The 18,107-nt window shown below is 42.7% G+C and overlaps 1 protein-coding gene across 3 annotated transcripts in view; it reads left to right on the top strand.

The window, feature by feature from the left end:
* The first annotated feature begins 9,068 nt into the window (after nt 1–9,068).
* Nucleotides 9,069–18,107, top strand: part of LOC106572259 (protein bassoon-like) — a 188,495-nt gene continuing 179,456 nt past the window's right edge. For all 3 annotated transcript variants that reach the window (XM_014146306.2, XM_014146305.2, XM_014146307.2), the window contains exon 1: nt 9,069–9,382. In XM_014146306.2, the coding sequence (XP_014001781.2) occupies nt 9,210–9,382 (173 nt within the window). In that variant the 5' untranslated portion in view covers nt 9,069–9,209. The remainder of the gene's footprint in view (nt 9,383–18,107) is intronic.

The following is an 18,107-nucleotide window of genomic DNA, read 5'->3' on the forward strand; positions in this document are numbered from 1 at the left end:
AGGCAAAAAAGGCCATAGTGGCAAAGTAAATACAATATAGCAAGTAAAACACTGGAATGGTAGATTTGCAGTGGAAGAAAGTGCAAAGTAGAAATAGAAATAATGGGGTGCAAAGGAGCAAAATAAATAAATACAGTAGGGGAAGGGGTAGTTGTATGGGCTAAATTATAGATGGGCTATGTACAGGTGCAGTGATCTGTGAGCTGCTCTGACAGCTGGTGCTTAAAGCTAGTGAGGGAGATAAGTGTTTCCAGTTTCAGAGATTTTTGTAGTTCGTTCCAGTCATTAGCAGCAGAGAACTGGAAGGAGAGACGGCCAAAGGAGGAATTGGCTTCGGGGGTGACCAGAGAGATATACCTGCTGGAGTGCATGCTACAGGTGGGTGCTGCTATGGTGACCAGTGAGCGGAGATAAGGGGGGACTTTACCTAGCAGGGTCTTGTAGAAGACCTGGAGCCAGTGGGTTTGGCGACAAGTATGAAGCGAGGGCCAGCCAACGAGAGCGTATAGGTCGCAGTGGTGGGTAGTATATGGGGCTTTGGTGACAAAACGGATGGCACTGTGATGGACTGCATCCAGTTTATTGAGTAGGGTATTGGAGGCTATTTTGTAAATGACATCGCCGAAGTCGAGGATCGGTAGGATGGTCACTTTTACGAGGGTATGTTTGGCAGCATGACTGAAGGATGCTTTGTTGCGAAATAGGAAGCCAATTCTAGATTTAACTTTGGATTGGAGATGTTTGATGTGAGTCTGGAAGGAAAGTTTATAGTCTAGCCAGACACCTAGATATTTGTAGTTGTCCACATATTCTAAGTCAGAACCGTCCAGAGTAGTGATGCTGGACGGGCGGGCAGGTGCAGGCAGTGATCGGTTGAAGAACATGCATTTAGTTTTACTTGTATTTATGAGCAGTTGGAGGCCACGGAAGGAGAGCTGTATGGCATTGAAGCTCGTCTGGAGGGTTGTTAACACAGTGTCCAAAGAAGGGCCAGAAGTATACAGAATGGTGTTGTCTGCGTAGAGGTGGATCAGAGACTCACCAGCAGCAAGAGCGACATCATTGATGTATACAGAGAAAAGAGTTGGCCCAAGAATTGAACCCTGTGGCACCCCCATAGAGACTGCCAGAGGTCCAGACAACAGGCCATCTGATTTGACACATTGAACTCTATCAGAGAAGTAGTTGGTGAACCAGGCGAGGCAATCACTTCAGACAAGTCCCGTGACACTCCGCAAAACAATGAACACCTTCATGTTTGTGAGAGTCATCTTTCCATAGAGTGGTCAAACAGACATTTTCGTGAGAAGACCGATTTTCGGGATGTCTCATGGTCTGACAGCCACTGCTGTAGCTCGGTCACTTTCCACCACAGGTGCGGAAGGCCGACATAGGCGGATGCGGTGGTCCAGATATCTTTTAGTTAAACTAACTGATTTTGATGGGGATTTTATTATGCTACTTGGATTGAAGCACGGGTTTGAAAGCCCGAGCTGACTAGGTGAAATAAATCTATCTGTTCCCTTGAGCAAGGCACTTAACCCCAGTCGCTCTGGATAAGAGTGTCTGCTAAATCAGGGGGAGGACCAAGTTTGAGAAACCTTGTGCTAATTTACTAAAATGTATAGCTGTATTTCAATAGCCACAACCATAGAAGCCATCAGTCCCGAGAAACCGTCAGCATCACCACACTGGAACAGTTGGTTATATCATTAAAGAAAGGTTTTTATCAACTTCCACTGCCCTACCAGAGTTGCCAAATCTCCTCTTCACTTCACTTTGCGCTTCAATTCATGCACCTGGTTGGAGAGTGAAGTAGCAGCAGTGTTTATTTCCACTCTAACAAGCAGACAGAATTGATCTGTGAAAAGCATTAATTAGCCAATCAACAGCTAAATTAAATCCATGTAATCCTTTCTTCTTCTTAACTTGTAATGATTGCTTTGTTTCTCCACGACAGCGCTTTGAAAATGTTACGTGTTTGGAATGCAATCGGAACACGTTTAGTAGGGGCGCGGAAGCTACTGAAGAAAGTGAGATAATTGAAAAAGGGGAGTCATGATGAGTTTCATGACTCTTGGACTCATGATGAGGTATGTGAGTGGAGCCTTTTGTAGCTCCATATGCCTACTCTACAAAATGTACCTTTACTAGCTTTCAGACCTGGGTCAAATCAATGCATACAGTGCCTTATTCCACATTCTTTTGTGTTACAGCCTGAATTAAAAATGGATTCAATATATTTTTCTCACCCATCTACACACAATACCGCACATTTCTTTTTGTTGACAAATTGACAAAGTGAAAACATGTTTTTAGAAATGTTAGTAAATTTATAGAAAATTAAATACAGAAATATATCATTTACGTGAGTATTCACACCCCTGAGTTAATAAATGTTAGAATCACCTTTGGTAACGATTACAGCTGTGAGTCTTTCTGAGTAAGTCTCTAAGAGCTTAACACACCTGGATTGTACAATATTTGCCCATTATTCTAAAAAAAATACTTCAAGCACCGTCAAGTTGGATGTTGGTCATTTCAAGACAGCCATTTTCAAGTCTTGCCATAGATTTTCAAGCCGATTTAAGTCAAAACTGTAAGTAGGCCAGTCAGGAACATTCAATGTTGTCTTGGTAAGCAACAACAGGGTATATTTGGCCTTGTGTTTTAGGTTATTGTCCTGCTGAAAAGCAGATTGAACCAGGTTTTCCTCTAGGATTTTGCCTGTGCTTAGCTCCATTCCATTTATTTTTATCTTGAGAAACTCCCTAGTCCTTAACGATTCCAAGCATACCCATAACATGATGCAGCCACCACTATGCTTGAAAATATGGAGAGTGGTACTCAGTAATATGTTGTATTGGACTTGCACCAAACATAACACTTTGTATTGAGGACAAAAAGTTAACTGCTTTGCCACATATTTTGCAGAATTACTTTCGTGCCTTATTCTGTATAGGCTTCCTTCTTTTCACTCTGTCAATTAGGTTAGTATTGTGGAGAAAATTCAATGTTGTTGATCCATCCTCAGTTTTCTCCTATCATAGCCATTAAACTCTGTAACTGTTTTAAAGTCACCATTGGCCTCATGGTGAAATTAACTTAACTTAACTCATGTTAAACACTATTACTGCACAAATAGTGAGTCCATGCAACTTATTATGTGACTTGTTAAGCACATTTTTACTCCTGAACTTATTTAGGCTTTCCATAACAAAGGGGTTGAATACTTACTGACTCAATACATTTCTGCGAGGAGCGACGCTGTTAGAAACGAGAAGCAGGTACAGGGAGGGAACATTTAATTATCAACGGATATGGAACAGGATAGGACAACGTCTGTACATGAACACATAACGGCATTAATGCAGGCACAGGGAACAAATGGGGGAGCAGACAGTTATAGACGGGGCAGTCAACAAAGGGAAGGAGTCCAGGTGAGTCCAATGAGCGCTGCTGCGCGTAATGATGGTGATAGGTGTGCGTAATGAAGGGCAGCCTGGCGCCCTCGAGCACCAGAGAGGGAGAGCGGGGGCAGGCGTGACAATTTCAGCTTTTCATATTTGTATTAATTTGTAAAAAAGAAAATTAAAACATAATTTCACTTTGATGTTATTTAATCAATTTTAAATTCAGGCTGTAACACAACAAAATGTGGAAAAAGTCAACGGGTGTGAATAATTTCTGTGGGCAGTGCACGTCAAATGCAAATGTATGGCCTTTTCACATCGACTCTTTTCCCTCTCTTTTTATTCTTTCCCAATATTATGTTCTATGTTATGATGGAACATTATCTATCTATAATCTGTCTATCATCTGCAATAACTCTTCTATCAGCTCAAATGCAGTCAGTCAACCCTCTGTCTGTCTCCCACTCCCTCGACAGGAATCTGAGGGGTTGTGAACGTGGTGGGAGATTGAGACCAAAATATGTAGCCCGGAGAGCTAAGGCCCTGAGCTATGGAACTTGTTCCAATTTCCTGAGGAGCCTTCGGTTCTCCTTCCCTCACTGCTCTGCTAATCCCCCCTACATCAATCACAACGAGCCTTGGCTGGCAGTCAGTCAGGCATACAAGCTCTCCAACGTGAAGTCAGCAGCATTCCCAGCACCAGGGCCTAAAATGACCCCCCACCCAGCCCACCCCAGTCTAGCTTATCCTCGGAGAGATGCTGTCGTTCTTCCATTTCAGGCCTCTGTCAGTTTTCTGTGGCTTATCATGTTTTGTTTTTAAACCCTCTGCTGTGAGACAGAGCAAAGCAGGGCCCATTCTGACAGTGGTCTCACTGCACCCAGATCTGAAAGAGAGGCATCATACCCTACTGCCATTACAGGATTATTGTATTATTTTGGTAGGCCTAAACAGGGCAACCTTTCCTTATTACATATTGATTCAGGTGATAAGCTTATGTTCAAGAATGCAACCAAATCACAGACACTCATATAATGGTTCTTATATTGATTACTGTGGTATTTCTAAAGAAGTATGATACATGTCGACTGGTTGTGCAGGCTTTTGCTCCATCCCTACATGAATACAAGTAATTGCAGGATCGGTTGTGTTAGATTAGGAATAGAACAAAATCCTGCAGGAGGGTAGAGCTCCAGGAGGAGGGTAGAGCTCCAGGAGGAGGGTAGAGCTCCAGGAGGAGGGTAGGAGGGTAGAGCTCCAGGAGGAGGGTAGGAGGGTAGAGCTCCAGGAGGAGGGTAGAGCTCCAGGAGGAGGGTGGGCCAACCTTGTGCTACACCAACTGATCACATTACTGATGATAATGCTGCTGTTTGCAGCTATTAGTGCAATGACGGTACTCATCCACTAGATGGAGTAACTCACCATGGACATTTTCCTAGTGCACTCTGAGCACCAAACATGCTCTCATGCATAGGAGGTTGGTGGCACCTTAATTAGGGAGGACCGGGCTCGTGGTAATGGCTGGAGCGGAATCAGTGGAACGGTATCAAATACATCAAACACGTGGTTTCCATGTGTTTTGTGCCATTCCAATCGCTCCGTTCCAGCCTTTATTATGAGCCATCCTGCCTTCAGCAGCCTCCACTGCTTTCATCTAAGTATAGACCGCATTGCTTTTAAGTTGTGTCATTATAACAAATCCCTTTTGGAGCACAGCTGGAAATAATAAACCTATAGGAAGCGAACAGAGCATTTTACCCTTGATAATTCCATGTGCTTGTCTTCTGTAAGTAGACCCAAATGAGTCACTGCTCATTTATCAGTGGTGCCATATGCTGTTTTACATAAAGCAACACTTGAAAAATGAAAGGAGAGCCGCACACTCTAGGAGCTCAGATGCAATAACTTAATAACCTAATGACCAACGTTTCGACAGACAAGCTGCCTTCATCAGGGTATAAAGCAACAGCCTTATGAGTGTTTTACATCAGCCTGTGAGTTGTTTAAAATCCTTTATAGAGTTCCTATAGGGCTGTAAATGACATATTAAGTACCACATGACTGTTTTATATGTTGTTTGCGTGATGCCATATTACCACGTTTGCCATTGTTTCTGTCTCAGATCGTTCATCGGCTGTTGATCATCTGGACAGATTTCAGAAATGAGGGCGTGGTAATATTGGTCTTCACCTCAGTTGACCTAACAGACATGGCCAAACCCCCTCCTCCCTCCCAAGTCTCTTCTCACACTACCCTTGTAGTTTCAGAGTGTGTCTTGAAGTCAGAACACACTCTGAAACGCTACAAACGTCCTCAAATGTCCAATAGCTTTCAACACAGTGCCCACCGAGCCTCTGAAAAGTTACGAGGTCAAAGTTTTAGAAACGGTCCTCTCTCTCTCTCTCTCTCTCTCTCTCTCTCTCTCTCTCTCTCTCTCTCTCTCTCTCTCTCTCTCTCTCTCTCTCTCAGCCATCTGTCTTTCATATTTCCCCTGTGTTTCTTTACACAGCATCGACACGCCAGCAACATGTTCCGTTCTGACAGCAAGAGAGAGGGAAAGGTAGCAGGAGGGATTGAGGGGGGAGGAGAAGGGGAGAGAAGGAAAGGTAGGGAGTGAGAGAGAGGTCTAGAGGGACTTCGAGACCTCAATGTAGGGAAGGTAGTGAATGAACCCATTCATGACAGGGAGAGGGAGGGGTTTATGTGTCCTTTAAATTCCAGGTGGATTAGGCCTGGCTATATGCCTTAGCCTACATGGCTATAATGCCTATAGGCAGGCATTGTCACAGGGCTTATTCTCAGAGGCATATTTAACTCTATACTGTGTATCTATGGCTCTGTTCTGAGTGTCCCTCTGGCATCCCATTTATTCTCCTCTTTTGGATTGATTAGGCTTTCCTAATCAATGCTCAAACTGATATGACGGATATAGACTGTGTGTTCTGTGGTTGAAGGGCCTATGTGGCAATGTATTGATAAACACAACTGCTTCATTGTACTGTAGTGAAGGTGGTCCAGTCATTTGGAGTTTCAGGTATGAGGTTCTTTTTTAAAAACGGACAAGTAGATTCCAGTGATAGGCCTACTGAGGTCCATTGGGACCTGAACAAATGAAAATGCCAACAAAGAGAAAATCTTTAGCTTAGCTCATTTATAGCATCACAGGAAGAATCTGTTCATTTAGAGACAAAGCTGTCTAGCTGTAGTCTAGTCTGACTGTGATGGAATGGGGAGAGGGCGATGAGATAAGTGACTGGCAGACTGGCACCGCCCAGCCTCTGCTCTTCTCTGTGGTCCAGGGAACAGGTGGGCAGCCAAAGTGCTGATCAAGGCTGGCACACTGCCAATCAATCATCCCAGCCCAGCCAATGGGATTCATCCGTCCATGCCGCCTGAGGTGGTGTTGGCACATGCCTAATTTTAATCTCCTTAAGTATGCGCCATTGCCTCCATATCGTCAACGCAACGGGCTAGGCTGCCTGTCAGAGTGACTGATAACGCGGGTTGTCCATCCAAGACGCATTGGTGGCCATGCATTGGCAAATTATTTGTTGGGTTTGGATCAGAATATGTGATGGTGGCTGGAAGGAAGTTTAGGAAAAAAGTTGTCTTTTTTTTTTAGCTACAAAGGGATTTGATCAGCCTTGAACTGGGACTCTAACCTGTCAGGATTTATTCATCTGTATTATTGGGGCTCTGAGGGCTTGGTGTCACAACAGAAAATGTTGCTCTCACCCTGCAGAAGTGGTGGAATGCGCACTAATAACCTGGACCAGAGCTAGTCTATTTTTTATTTAACTAGGCAAGTCAGATAAGAACAAATTCTTATTTACAATGACGGCCTACCCCGGCCAAACCCTAATGACGCCGGGCCAATTGTGCACCACCCTATGGGACTCCCAATCACAGCCGGTTCTGATACAGCCTGGAATCGAACCAGGGTCTGCAGTGACACCTCTAGCACTGAGATGCATTGCCTTAGACCGCTTAGACTGCTGCGCCAGTTTGAGAGAGTTGTGTCCAGCTGCTCAAAGAGGACATGTTTTTTTGAGTAGGAAAGGTATATGGAGTTACTTTTTGCCATTAATATCAAGCCGAACTTCTGAAATCGAGAACAAAATTCTTAGTATTGCAAATGAAAAGAATGGTATTGAAAGCAAAACATAAACCCCAAAGTATTGAGAGCATGAAAAATACAATACAGCAAGGATTTTTTTTATGTGAGAACAAATTCATTGTAAATAAATGTAAAACAAAAGCTTTCAGCGAAACATGTTTAATTATAAACAATTGTGATCAAACGCCTCCCTCTTTACCTGCATTTAAAAACAATGGTTACATTATCACCCTGGCTTGTGCTTTCACTGCCTTTTTTGCAGTTGCAAGTTTTTTTGAATACATTCCAGCAGGATACCACCTGGCATCCCACTGCTGTTTTGCCTCTGAAGCAAAGCAGGGTCGGTCACTGGATGGAAGACCAGATGTTGCTGGAAGTGGTGTTGGAGTGCCAGTAGGGCACACTCTTCCCTCTGGTGTTAATATCAAATCCCAATGCCCCAGGGCAGTGATGGGGACATTGCCCTGCGAAGGCTGCTGTCTTTCAGATGGAACGTTAAAAGGATGTCCTGATTCTATGTGGTCAAAAATATCCCTTGGCACTTATTGTAACATGAGGCTGAACCATTACTCCAAAACTGATTGACCAATGGAGATGCTTCCTCTAAACCCGCCTACACAGAATGGATTGATTGATTGGATTTATACATCACCTTTCTAATCAGGTAATCAAAGAGCATTTACGTAGTAAGGGGAAACCTCACCTCATCCACAACCAATGTGTGGCAACTACTTTGTGCCGGAATGCTCACCACGCAACGGCTAGCATGGTTGAGAGGTGAGGAGTGATATATACAAATTAGGTGGCTATGATGGAATGGGGCCAGTTTGCCAATTTAGCCAGGACACTGGGGCTAGCACCACTACTTTTACCATAAGCGCCACAGGATTTTTAATGACCACATAGGGTCAGGACTTCTGTTTCACATCACATTCGAAAGACGGCACCCTATGCAGGGTAATGTCCCCATCACTAGCCTGAGGCAATGGGATTTGACCAGCAGCATCTGATCTCCCTCCCAGGGACTGACCAGGACCAACCCTGCATAGGTTCAGTGGCAAAACCCCAGTGGGATGCCTGGTAGAGTACTGTTGGAATGAATTAAAAAAACGTGCAAGAGCAAAAATACATAGCCGAAGATAGGGAAAATTGAAGAAAAATGTTTAACTGAAAACAAGTTGTCTTGCATTCATTTACAATTAATTTGTTCTCACATTTCTTAATAATTTCCTTGCAATTTGTTTGTTGTTGCTCTCAGCACTTCTGGGTTTATGTTTTGCTTTCAATATCATTCCTTTTGTTTGCAATACTAATACTTTTGTTCTCGACATCAGAAGTTCTGCTTGATGTTAATGCCACGAAAGTAACTCATACATCTGCATCCTACAACAGATCATCCCCCCAAGATATCCTCTAGGCTGTCTCTCTCCTCCAAGAACCGGGAGATACTTCTGATATAAGAACGCGCACGGCAACCTCAGCGTCATCAGCAGAGCTCGTGCCCTGGCTGTTTCTCGCCTCCGTCTGTGCGCGTGCCCCACGCAGGTCTCTGGATCGGAGGTGATGATGGCGTTGGAGGAGCAGCATCGCTGAGTTCGCTCCTCTGAGCTTTTTATATTATTATAATTATAACAACAGTCGAAATACAATTACTCTCCTCGATCTCCTAACCAGAGAGGATGGGGAACGAAGGGAGCATCGAGGGAGGCGGACAACCCGGGGAACCGGGCTCCATCTCTATGGCGGGAGCGCCTGGTTCCATTTCAGCACCACTGGGCTCTGGACAGCTCATCAAGCCCGCCAATGGTGCTGCTGCCGGGGGAGGAATGGGTGGCGGACCGGGAATGAATAGGTAAGACCTGTCATTAGCAACGGTGCAGTTGATGCCAAGTATTTGACAAATGATAGATTTGATATCCTTATACACTTGACATTGTATATGATGCTTTACATCATTTATATCGTCAAATGCTCTGCTGTGTTGTGTTGTAGGCAGGGAAACGATGCTGTTAGGCTCTGGCAGTTGGTTTTGTCATGCTTTTACGATTTACTTGGCTTTTGCCTAGCTGTTGGGACGTGTCATGGGTAGCGTTTTCCCTTCATCAACTGTAAAGTCATTGGTTAAAAAAAAGTATCTAGCATTAAAAGAAATGACCACTGAATTGTGGCTTATTTTGAGGTTGTCATGAAGGATGCTCGAGCTCATTCGTTTCTGCATGGGTGTTTGCAGAGGAAGATGCTTTTGCTGCTGCTTTTTGTGTGCGTGTATGTGAGAGAGAGAGTGTGTTGTTTAGCCTAGTAGTATGTAGGCTATCGTAAGACATTGAAGTACGTGTCGCCACTCTCTCGATAATGATGTGCAAACGACCCCATCTTCAGATTCTGGTGTTGTGTGTACCAGCTCGCATCAGTGTTGGGATGGCTGGCGGGAATGACATTCATTGGTAATGCATAGGCTAACAGATATTTAATTTGAAATACATCGAATTATCAGTCCTTTTGATTATTTAGATTTTTACATTGTGTTGTAGAAAGACAGACATATCAATGGCTTGATAATAATGTGTAGCTTAACACAGCATACCCGTCATTATATAATAGGTTAGATAGCTTCGAAAGGATGACAGCTCATAGCTGCTGCAGGAAAAGTGACATTTCTGCATTCGAAATGAAATAAATTCCAAGTATTGACACACAAGAATGTTATTATGTAAAGTCCCGGTTGATCATAACGGTGGCGGGTTGGTATAACGGCATAATAAAAGTCCATGTGAACCTATCTAATCACGTGCAGCGTGAATTTGCTCGTCACCCTTTTGCGCGAATATCGCTCTATTGGTGGTTGTATAGTTAGAGGAGATGTGTTAGGCTTGTCCCCTGCTATGACATTTGGACACGAGTGTGACTGTGACATCACAACACGGAATATTTATTTCCCCCCTATTTTGTCACCTTCGTCTGGTCTTGTCATCACATATTACAAACTACAAATCACAGTAACTCTAACTGTTCTTGGTAATAAGTAGACCTACTTGGTCTGTGTTGAGATGAGGTGTGAAAGAGCTAATCATGCTACTGTGTGTGTGTGCATGTGTTAGGATGTAGGCCTACGTGCGCTCCCTGGAGGGATGGGCCCCAATTTTCATGTTCATTATGACTAACACATAGACCAAGTGTGTGTGTGTGTGTGTGTGTGTGTGTGTGTGTGTGTGTGTGTCCAACCTGGACTCAGGGTGTCGACGAAACATAGTAAATGTACATTTGATTCCCTCCACATAGTATGATACGTTACATTCGGTATGATATGTATGAATTTGAATTTCATACCATATGCTACGTCCTACAATTGGTATGATGTGTTCCAAACTCGAATTCGTACAATATGTTACAAATTGGAAAGACGTATGATATGTTACGAATTCGATTTTGTTGTGGCTATTGGCTAGGTGGCTAATGTTTGCTAGGCTAGAGGTTAGGGGTTAAGGTTAGAGGTAAGGGTGAGCTAACAAGTTAAGAAGTTGCAAAGTAGTTGAAAGGAGTAAGTAGTTGCAAAGTTGATAATTAGCTAAAATACTGAAGTTGTCCGTGATGTGATTCAAACGTGCTAGACGTTCGCGTTATACAAGGCATTTGGAAAGTATTCAGACCCCTTGACTTTTTCCACATTTTGTTACGTTACAGCCTTGTTCTAAAATTGATTAAATCGTTTTTTCCCTCATTAATCTTCACACAATATCCCATAATGACAAAGCAAAAACAGGTTTTTAGAAATGTGTAAGAAATAAAAAAACAGAAATATCACATTTACATAAGAATTCAGACCCTTTACTCAGTACTTCAAGTCTGGGCTCTGGCTGGGCCACTCAAGGACATTCAGAGACTTGTCCCGAAGCCACTCCTACGTTGTCTTGACTGTGTGCTTAGGGTCATTGTCCTGTTGGAAGGTAAACCTTTGCCCCAGTCTAAGGTCTTGAGCGCTCTGAAGCAGGTTTTCATCAAGGATCTCTCTGTACTTTGCTCTGTTCATCTTTCTCTCAATCCTGACTAGTCTCCCAGTCCCTGCTGCTGAAAAACATCCCCACAGCATGATGCTGCCAACACCATGCTTCACCGTAGGGATGATATTGGCCAGGTGATGAGTGGTCCCTGGTTTCCTCCAGAAGTGACGCTTGACATTCAGGCCAAAGAGTTCAATGTTGGTTTCATCAGACCTGAGAATCTTGTTTCTCATGGTCTGAGAGTCCTTTAGGTGCCTTTTGGCAAACTCCAAGCAGGCTGTCATGTGCCTTTTACTGTGGAGTGGCTTCCGTCTGGCCACTCTACCTGGATGGTGGAGTGATTGTTGGAGTGCTGCAGTGATGGTTGTCCTTCTGGAAGTTTCTTCTATCTCTACAGAGGAACTCTGGAGCTCTGTCAGAGTGATCATCGGGTTCTTGGTCACCTCCATGACCAAGGCCCCTTTCCCCCGATTGCTCAGTTTGGCTGGGTGGTTTGCTCTAGGAAGAGTTTTGGTGGTTCCAAACTTCTTCCATTTAAGAATGATGGAGGACACTGTGTTCTTGGGGACCTTCAATGCAGCAGACATTTTTTGGTACCCTTGCCCAGATCTGTGCCTCAACACAATCCTGTCTCGGAGCTCTACGGACAATTGCTTTGACCTCATGGCTTGGTTTTTGCTCTGACATGCACTGTCAACTGTGGGACCTTATATAGACAGATTTGTGCCTTTCCAAATCATGTCCAATCAATTGAATTTACCACAGGTGGACTCCAATCAAGTTGTAGAAGTATCTCAAGGATAATCAATGGAAACAGGATGCACCTGAGCTCAATTTCGAGTCTCAAAGCAACAGGTCTGAATACTTATGTAAATAAGGTATTTCTGTAAAAATATATATATATATTTGCAAACATTTAAAAAAAAAACTGTTTTCACTTTGTCATTATGGGGTATTTTAGAACAAGGCTGTATCATAACAAAATGTGGAAAAAGGGAAGGGGTCGGAATACTTTCCGAATGCACTGTAATCCTACCCATCCTCCCCAATCAACCAGCCTCTAGGTTTAGGAAATTTACTAGCTCATACCAGTGACAAACTTAGCTAGCTATTTTATTGATATGACAGTACATAAACAAAATCCAGAGGTCCTAAGATCACAAAATAAAATGTCCCATTGAGAAAAATCCGCAATCCACCCCTCCAAAGAAAGCATGGCTCTGGGGGCTTCCCCGAAATGCCCCCAGATCCGAGATCGGATCCATGGCTGAAGCATTGCATAAACCCACACTCAGCAGGCTGTATAGAAAACTCTCCCGGAGCCACAGAATAGCCGGATTACCGCAACTATACAGTAAGTGACCTCCGTTGCTGTCAAAACTGCTCTTTCCCATAGGTTTGTATTATCTATAACATGACAGCATCAGTAGTTAGCTACCAACAGCTTGCAGACATGTTTACATTTGGTACATTTTTTTATTGATCCACCTCTACGCAGACGACACCATTGTGTATACTTCTGGCCCTTCCTTGGACACTGTGCTAACAAACCTCCAAATGAGCTTCAATGCCATGAAACACTCCTTCCGTGGCCTCCAACTGCTCTTAAACGCTAGTAAAGCCAAATGCATGCTTTTCAACCTTTCGCTGCCCGCACCTAGCATCACCACCCTGGACGGTTCCGACCTAGAATATGTGGACAACTATAAATAGATGCCTGGTTAGACTGTAAACTCTCCTTCCAGAATCATATTAAACATCTCCAATCCAAAATCAAATCTAGAATCTGATTTCTATTTCGCAACAAAGCCTCCTTCACTCACGCCGCCAAACTTACCCTAGTAAAACTGACTATCCTCGACTTCGGCGATGTCATCTACAAAATAGCTTCCATTACTCTACTCAGCAAACTGGATGCAGTCTATCACAGTGCCATCCGTTTTGTTACCAAATCACCTTATACCACCCACCACTGCGACCTGTATGCTCTAGTCGACTGGCCATCGCTACATATTCGTCGCCAGACCCACTGGCTCCAGGTAATCTATAAGTCTATTCTAGGTAAAGCTCCGCCTTATCTCAGTTCACTGGTCACGATAACAACACCCACCCGTAGCACACGTTCCAGCAGGTATATCTCACTGATCATCTGTATTTGCTGGTGCTGCTGGCTGTTTGAGATGCTTTAGAAGCCCCATTGATGGCAAGGGCAGCATCCACATTGAGAAGCCACTTCTTGCTGAAGCCCTCCTTCCTTTTTTCATAGTTGTAGAAGTTTAAGTAATGAAATGTGCCACACATATTGACGAGTAGACTCCCAATTCTCCCGTCTCATTCTCACAAATGTATCCCACTTTTTATGAAGTTTTTCACTGATCGTGTAACGCTTACCGCAGGATGTTGTGGGATTATTTCCAAAATTAGAGCTGATTTGATGTTAACCTCAAACCAAACTTTTAGAACAACATTATAAGATTATAACAATTGATTTAAGAGTTTGTAATTTGGCAATGTTTTCTTGGGGTGCTCTAAGTTACAGTATACTGTCTTATGTAACCATACCAAACATAACATATCTTACAGCAAATTTGCAAGTGTTCAAATCTCAGTGTTAAGGTCAAAAGTGTTGTGAGTGTTATATCTGAGTGTTAATTCTAGTGGGGTTAACACCTGTGGGATTGAAATTGACAAAACATGCAGTGAATAAATGAAGTCTTATTTTTATCACAGTGGAATCAACACTGCGTGGTGTTGTTCTTACTTGACTGTGTTGAGTTAATTTCTATTAACTCTCAGAGTGAAAAAGATGTGGGAGGGGCATTATCATTCTTCCCAGAATGTGTTGTTGCAGGTAGATTTTTTAAAATAGTCTGTTTTAATATCCACAGTTGAAGTCGGAAGTTTACATACACTTAGGTTGTAGTCAATAAAACTTGTTTTTCAACCACTCCACAAATTTCTTGTTCACAAACTATAGTTTTGTCAAGTCGGTTAGGATATCTACTTTGTGCATGACACAAGTAATTTTTCCAACAATTGTTTACAGATAAGATCATTTCACTTATAATTAACTGTATCACAATTCCAGTGGGTCAGAAGTTTACATACACTAAGTTGACTGTGCCTTTAAACAGCTTGGAAAATTCCAGAAAATTATGTCATGGCTTTAGAAGCTTCTGGTAGGCTAATCAAGGAAGAAGCCACTGCTCCAAAACCACCATAAAAAGCCAGACTACGGTTTGCAACTGCACATGAGGACAAAGATCGTACTTTTTGGAGAAATGTCCTCTGGGTTGATGAAACAAAAATAGAACTGTTTGGCCATAATGACCATCGTTATGTTTGGAGGAATAAGGGGGAGGCTTGCAAGCCGAAGAACACCATCCCAACCATGAAGCATGGGGGTGGCAGCATCATGTTGTGGGTGTGCTTTGCTGCAGGAGGGACTGGTGCACTTCACAAAATAGATGGCATCATGAGGAAAGAAAATTATGTGGATATATTGAAGCAACATCTCAAGACATCAGTCAGGAAGTTAAAGCTTGGTCGCAAATGGGTCTTCCAAATGGACAATGACCCCATGCATCCTTCCAAAGTTGTGGCAAAATGGCTTAAGGACAACAAAGTCAAGGTATTAAAGTGGCCATCACAAAGCCCTGACCTCAATCCTATAGAAAATGTGTGGGCAGAACTGAAAAAGCATGTGCGAGCAAGGAGCCCTACAAACCTGACTCAGTTACACCAGCTCTGTCAGGAGGAATGGGACAAAATTCACCCAACTTATTGTGGGAAGCTTGTGAAAGGCTACCCGAAACATTTGACCCAAGTTAAACAATTTAAAGGCAATGCTACCAAATACTAATTGAGTGTATGTAAACTTCTGACCCACTGGGAATGTGATGAAAGAAATAAAAGCTGAAGTAAATCATTCTCTCTGCTATTATTCTGACATTTCACATTCTTAAAATAAAGTGGTGATCCTAACTGACCTAAGACAGGGAATTTTTACTAGGATTAAATGTCAGGAATTATGAAAAACAGAGTTTAAATGTATTTGGCTAAGGTGTATGTAAACTTCCGACTTCAACTATATGTTTATGCATGCAAATCGATTGATTGATCTTATACCACACAAAGATAAATAAGTATTTCTAAATGAATCCAATCTGTAAGGGGTTGGACTTATTACACCCGTTACTGAGATGGTTGTTCCAGTTTAAATGGTTTAGGTAGTCTTGTCTTTCACCATAGCAGTCATTCTGAATGCAGGTTGTGGGTGATAAAATATTCCAATTGTTGGATATCCTTCCTCTGGCTGGATTCTGATAGGAATTACTAGTGATGGAGTAATGCAGCTTCCTGAAGCGTTGAGGCTTTCCAGCCAATTGTGTCAAAAATAGGTTAATTATGAGAGGCTTTGATCGACACAGTGTACACTAGTGGCCCCTACTGGTGAAAATAATTTAGAGCAGCCAAATTATTATAGATGATGTCCTACACGCTGTAGTGCATGCGCAGAGTAGCTTTTTTCTCTTCTACCTAACCAATACTAAACCAATCAGGTGGTTGTTCAACGAAATGAAACTTTGTACATCATAGATCACATGCTTCTGATAAAGTGATACAGGTATAGGCACACTGCTTCGAAGTAAACTGCTTAGCGATTTCGATGCATGCCTCAGAGCTCCGGTATCAAACGTAATATCAATAGGAATTACTAATCACTTCACAAACCGTCTTATTGTGACCTGCAGGTTTGATGTGGCCCATGAGCCAAGATTTTCAGAACACAATGTTGATGATAACTAGACCATAAATAAATGTATAATATATGGTCATAAAGGGTTTACTTTTAATTGAAACACATTCTATCTCTTACATTCACTTGAAAGGCATTCTGGGAAATATGCAAAGAACGCATTGCAACTGACAATGTTAAAACACCCCCCCATCCCCAAATACTGTAACACTACATGTGTTATTCCCTAACACTCAGAAAGGTGTAACAGCAACAGCATTTAAGTTGCAATTTGCAACACCCATGGTATTAGGGTCTAACACTCTAGGGGAGTTAGTTGGTGAACACTTTGAAAAGTGTTCGTTTAAAGATTCCAAACATTGAAAATCATGTTTTTCATCAAATTGCATGATATTTGGATAAATCCAGTTCAAAGCATGAAAAATAAGTGTAGCTGGTACATTCATAAAGTTTGATCATAAAGTTACTGGTCCCCTCCCCACATGTCAAACACTTGGATTCAGGAGGCAGGCATTACCAAGGATTTACTTCCAGCTTTATACAACGTCACATAAAGCCGGGAATGTAATACACCAATGGTAGCGTCTTATCATCTTAACTAATTTAAATATGTACTGCCTTAAAACCGTCATCACATGTGCGCCTGCGCCTTGCTTTGGCTTTGTTTACAAACCGTAAGATAGCTACTAGTAGCTAGCTCAAGCAGAAAGTACGATCAAAGATACTGGTGACCTTTCATCTGTGGTGGGACTGTTAGCTAGCAAGCTACTTATACCGGCAAAAGCACACTGTGTGGTGATTGGATGCCATACCGTAGAAGAAGAAGGAAGACATCCGACAGCAGTGGCTGCTTTTCATTTCAGGTGGACAGGCTGCACAGAAAATTATGATCATGTGCAGTGCACATTTCAAGGGAAGTTGCTTTATCAATTGGGGAGAACATTGGATGGGGTGTTGCCAGGAAGCTAATCCTGAAGACGGATGCTGTACCATCATTGACAGTGGACCAGTGGACCTTGCAAGCGCTGACCATAATGTAAGTATCAGAGTTTGATGAGTCTGACACGGTAGCCAACATTTTGGGGGGATCGGGGGTCTAACGTTAGATAATGCAACTGTGGCTGTGGCTGCTTTGACTTGTGAATGGTATATTTTCTGTAACACACCTGATAGTCACTATATGGTTTTTGTTCTTCCATCCCTAAACCCTAAGTGTCTGAGAACTGCCAGCACACAGCTGACAGGAAGGAATGTTGTCCACAAAAGGAGTTTCGGGTATGTATAGCATTGGCAATTTACCCCTGAAAATCGTATTTTTTCATTCTATTGTATGTGTCTTTATTAGGGATCCCCATTAGCTACTCTTCCTGGGGTCCAAACACATGAAGGCACTTACATCACACAAAAATCTAAAAAATGAAACAGTAGATCATAAAACAACATTACATCACTACATATCTACAATACAAAATGTGTAATACTGCCATATTACACATATTACAATGTATGTGTGTGTAGAGTTTGCGTATGCGTGTGTGTTCGTGTGTGTGTGTGTGTGTGTGTTCACAGTCCGCGTTGCTCCATTGTGTGGGTTGTCTTACAGTTGATGTAGCTTGTATCATTGGGGCTAATCATGATGATTGGGAGGGGTGGTATTATTATTTCACTTTCCATCTCCTGTTGTCTCTCCACTATCATCAAGCTGTAATAGACATTTTAGAAAATGCAACAACTACTCTGTCTGCACAACCTCCCAGGCAACCATCACAGCAGGAATGCTGTGAAACAAAATTAGCTTTCCCAAGGCAAAGAAGGGGAGG

This window comes from Salmo salar, chromosome ssa15 (genome assembly GCF_905237065.1).
Source record: "Salmo salar chromosome ssa15, Ssal_v3.1, whole genome shotgun sequence".
In the NCBI taxonomy this organism is placed as follows: domain Eukaryota; kingdom Metazoa; phylum Chordata; class Actinopteri; order Salmoniformes; family Salmonidae; genus Salmo; species Salmo salar.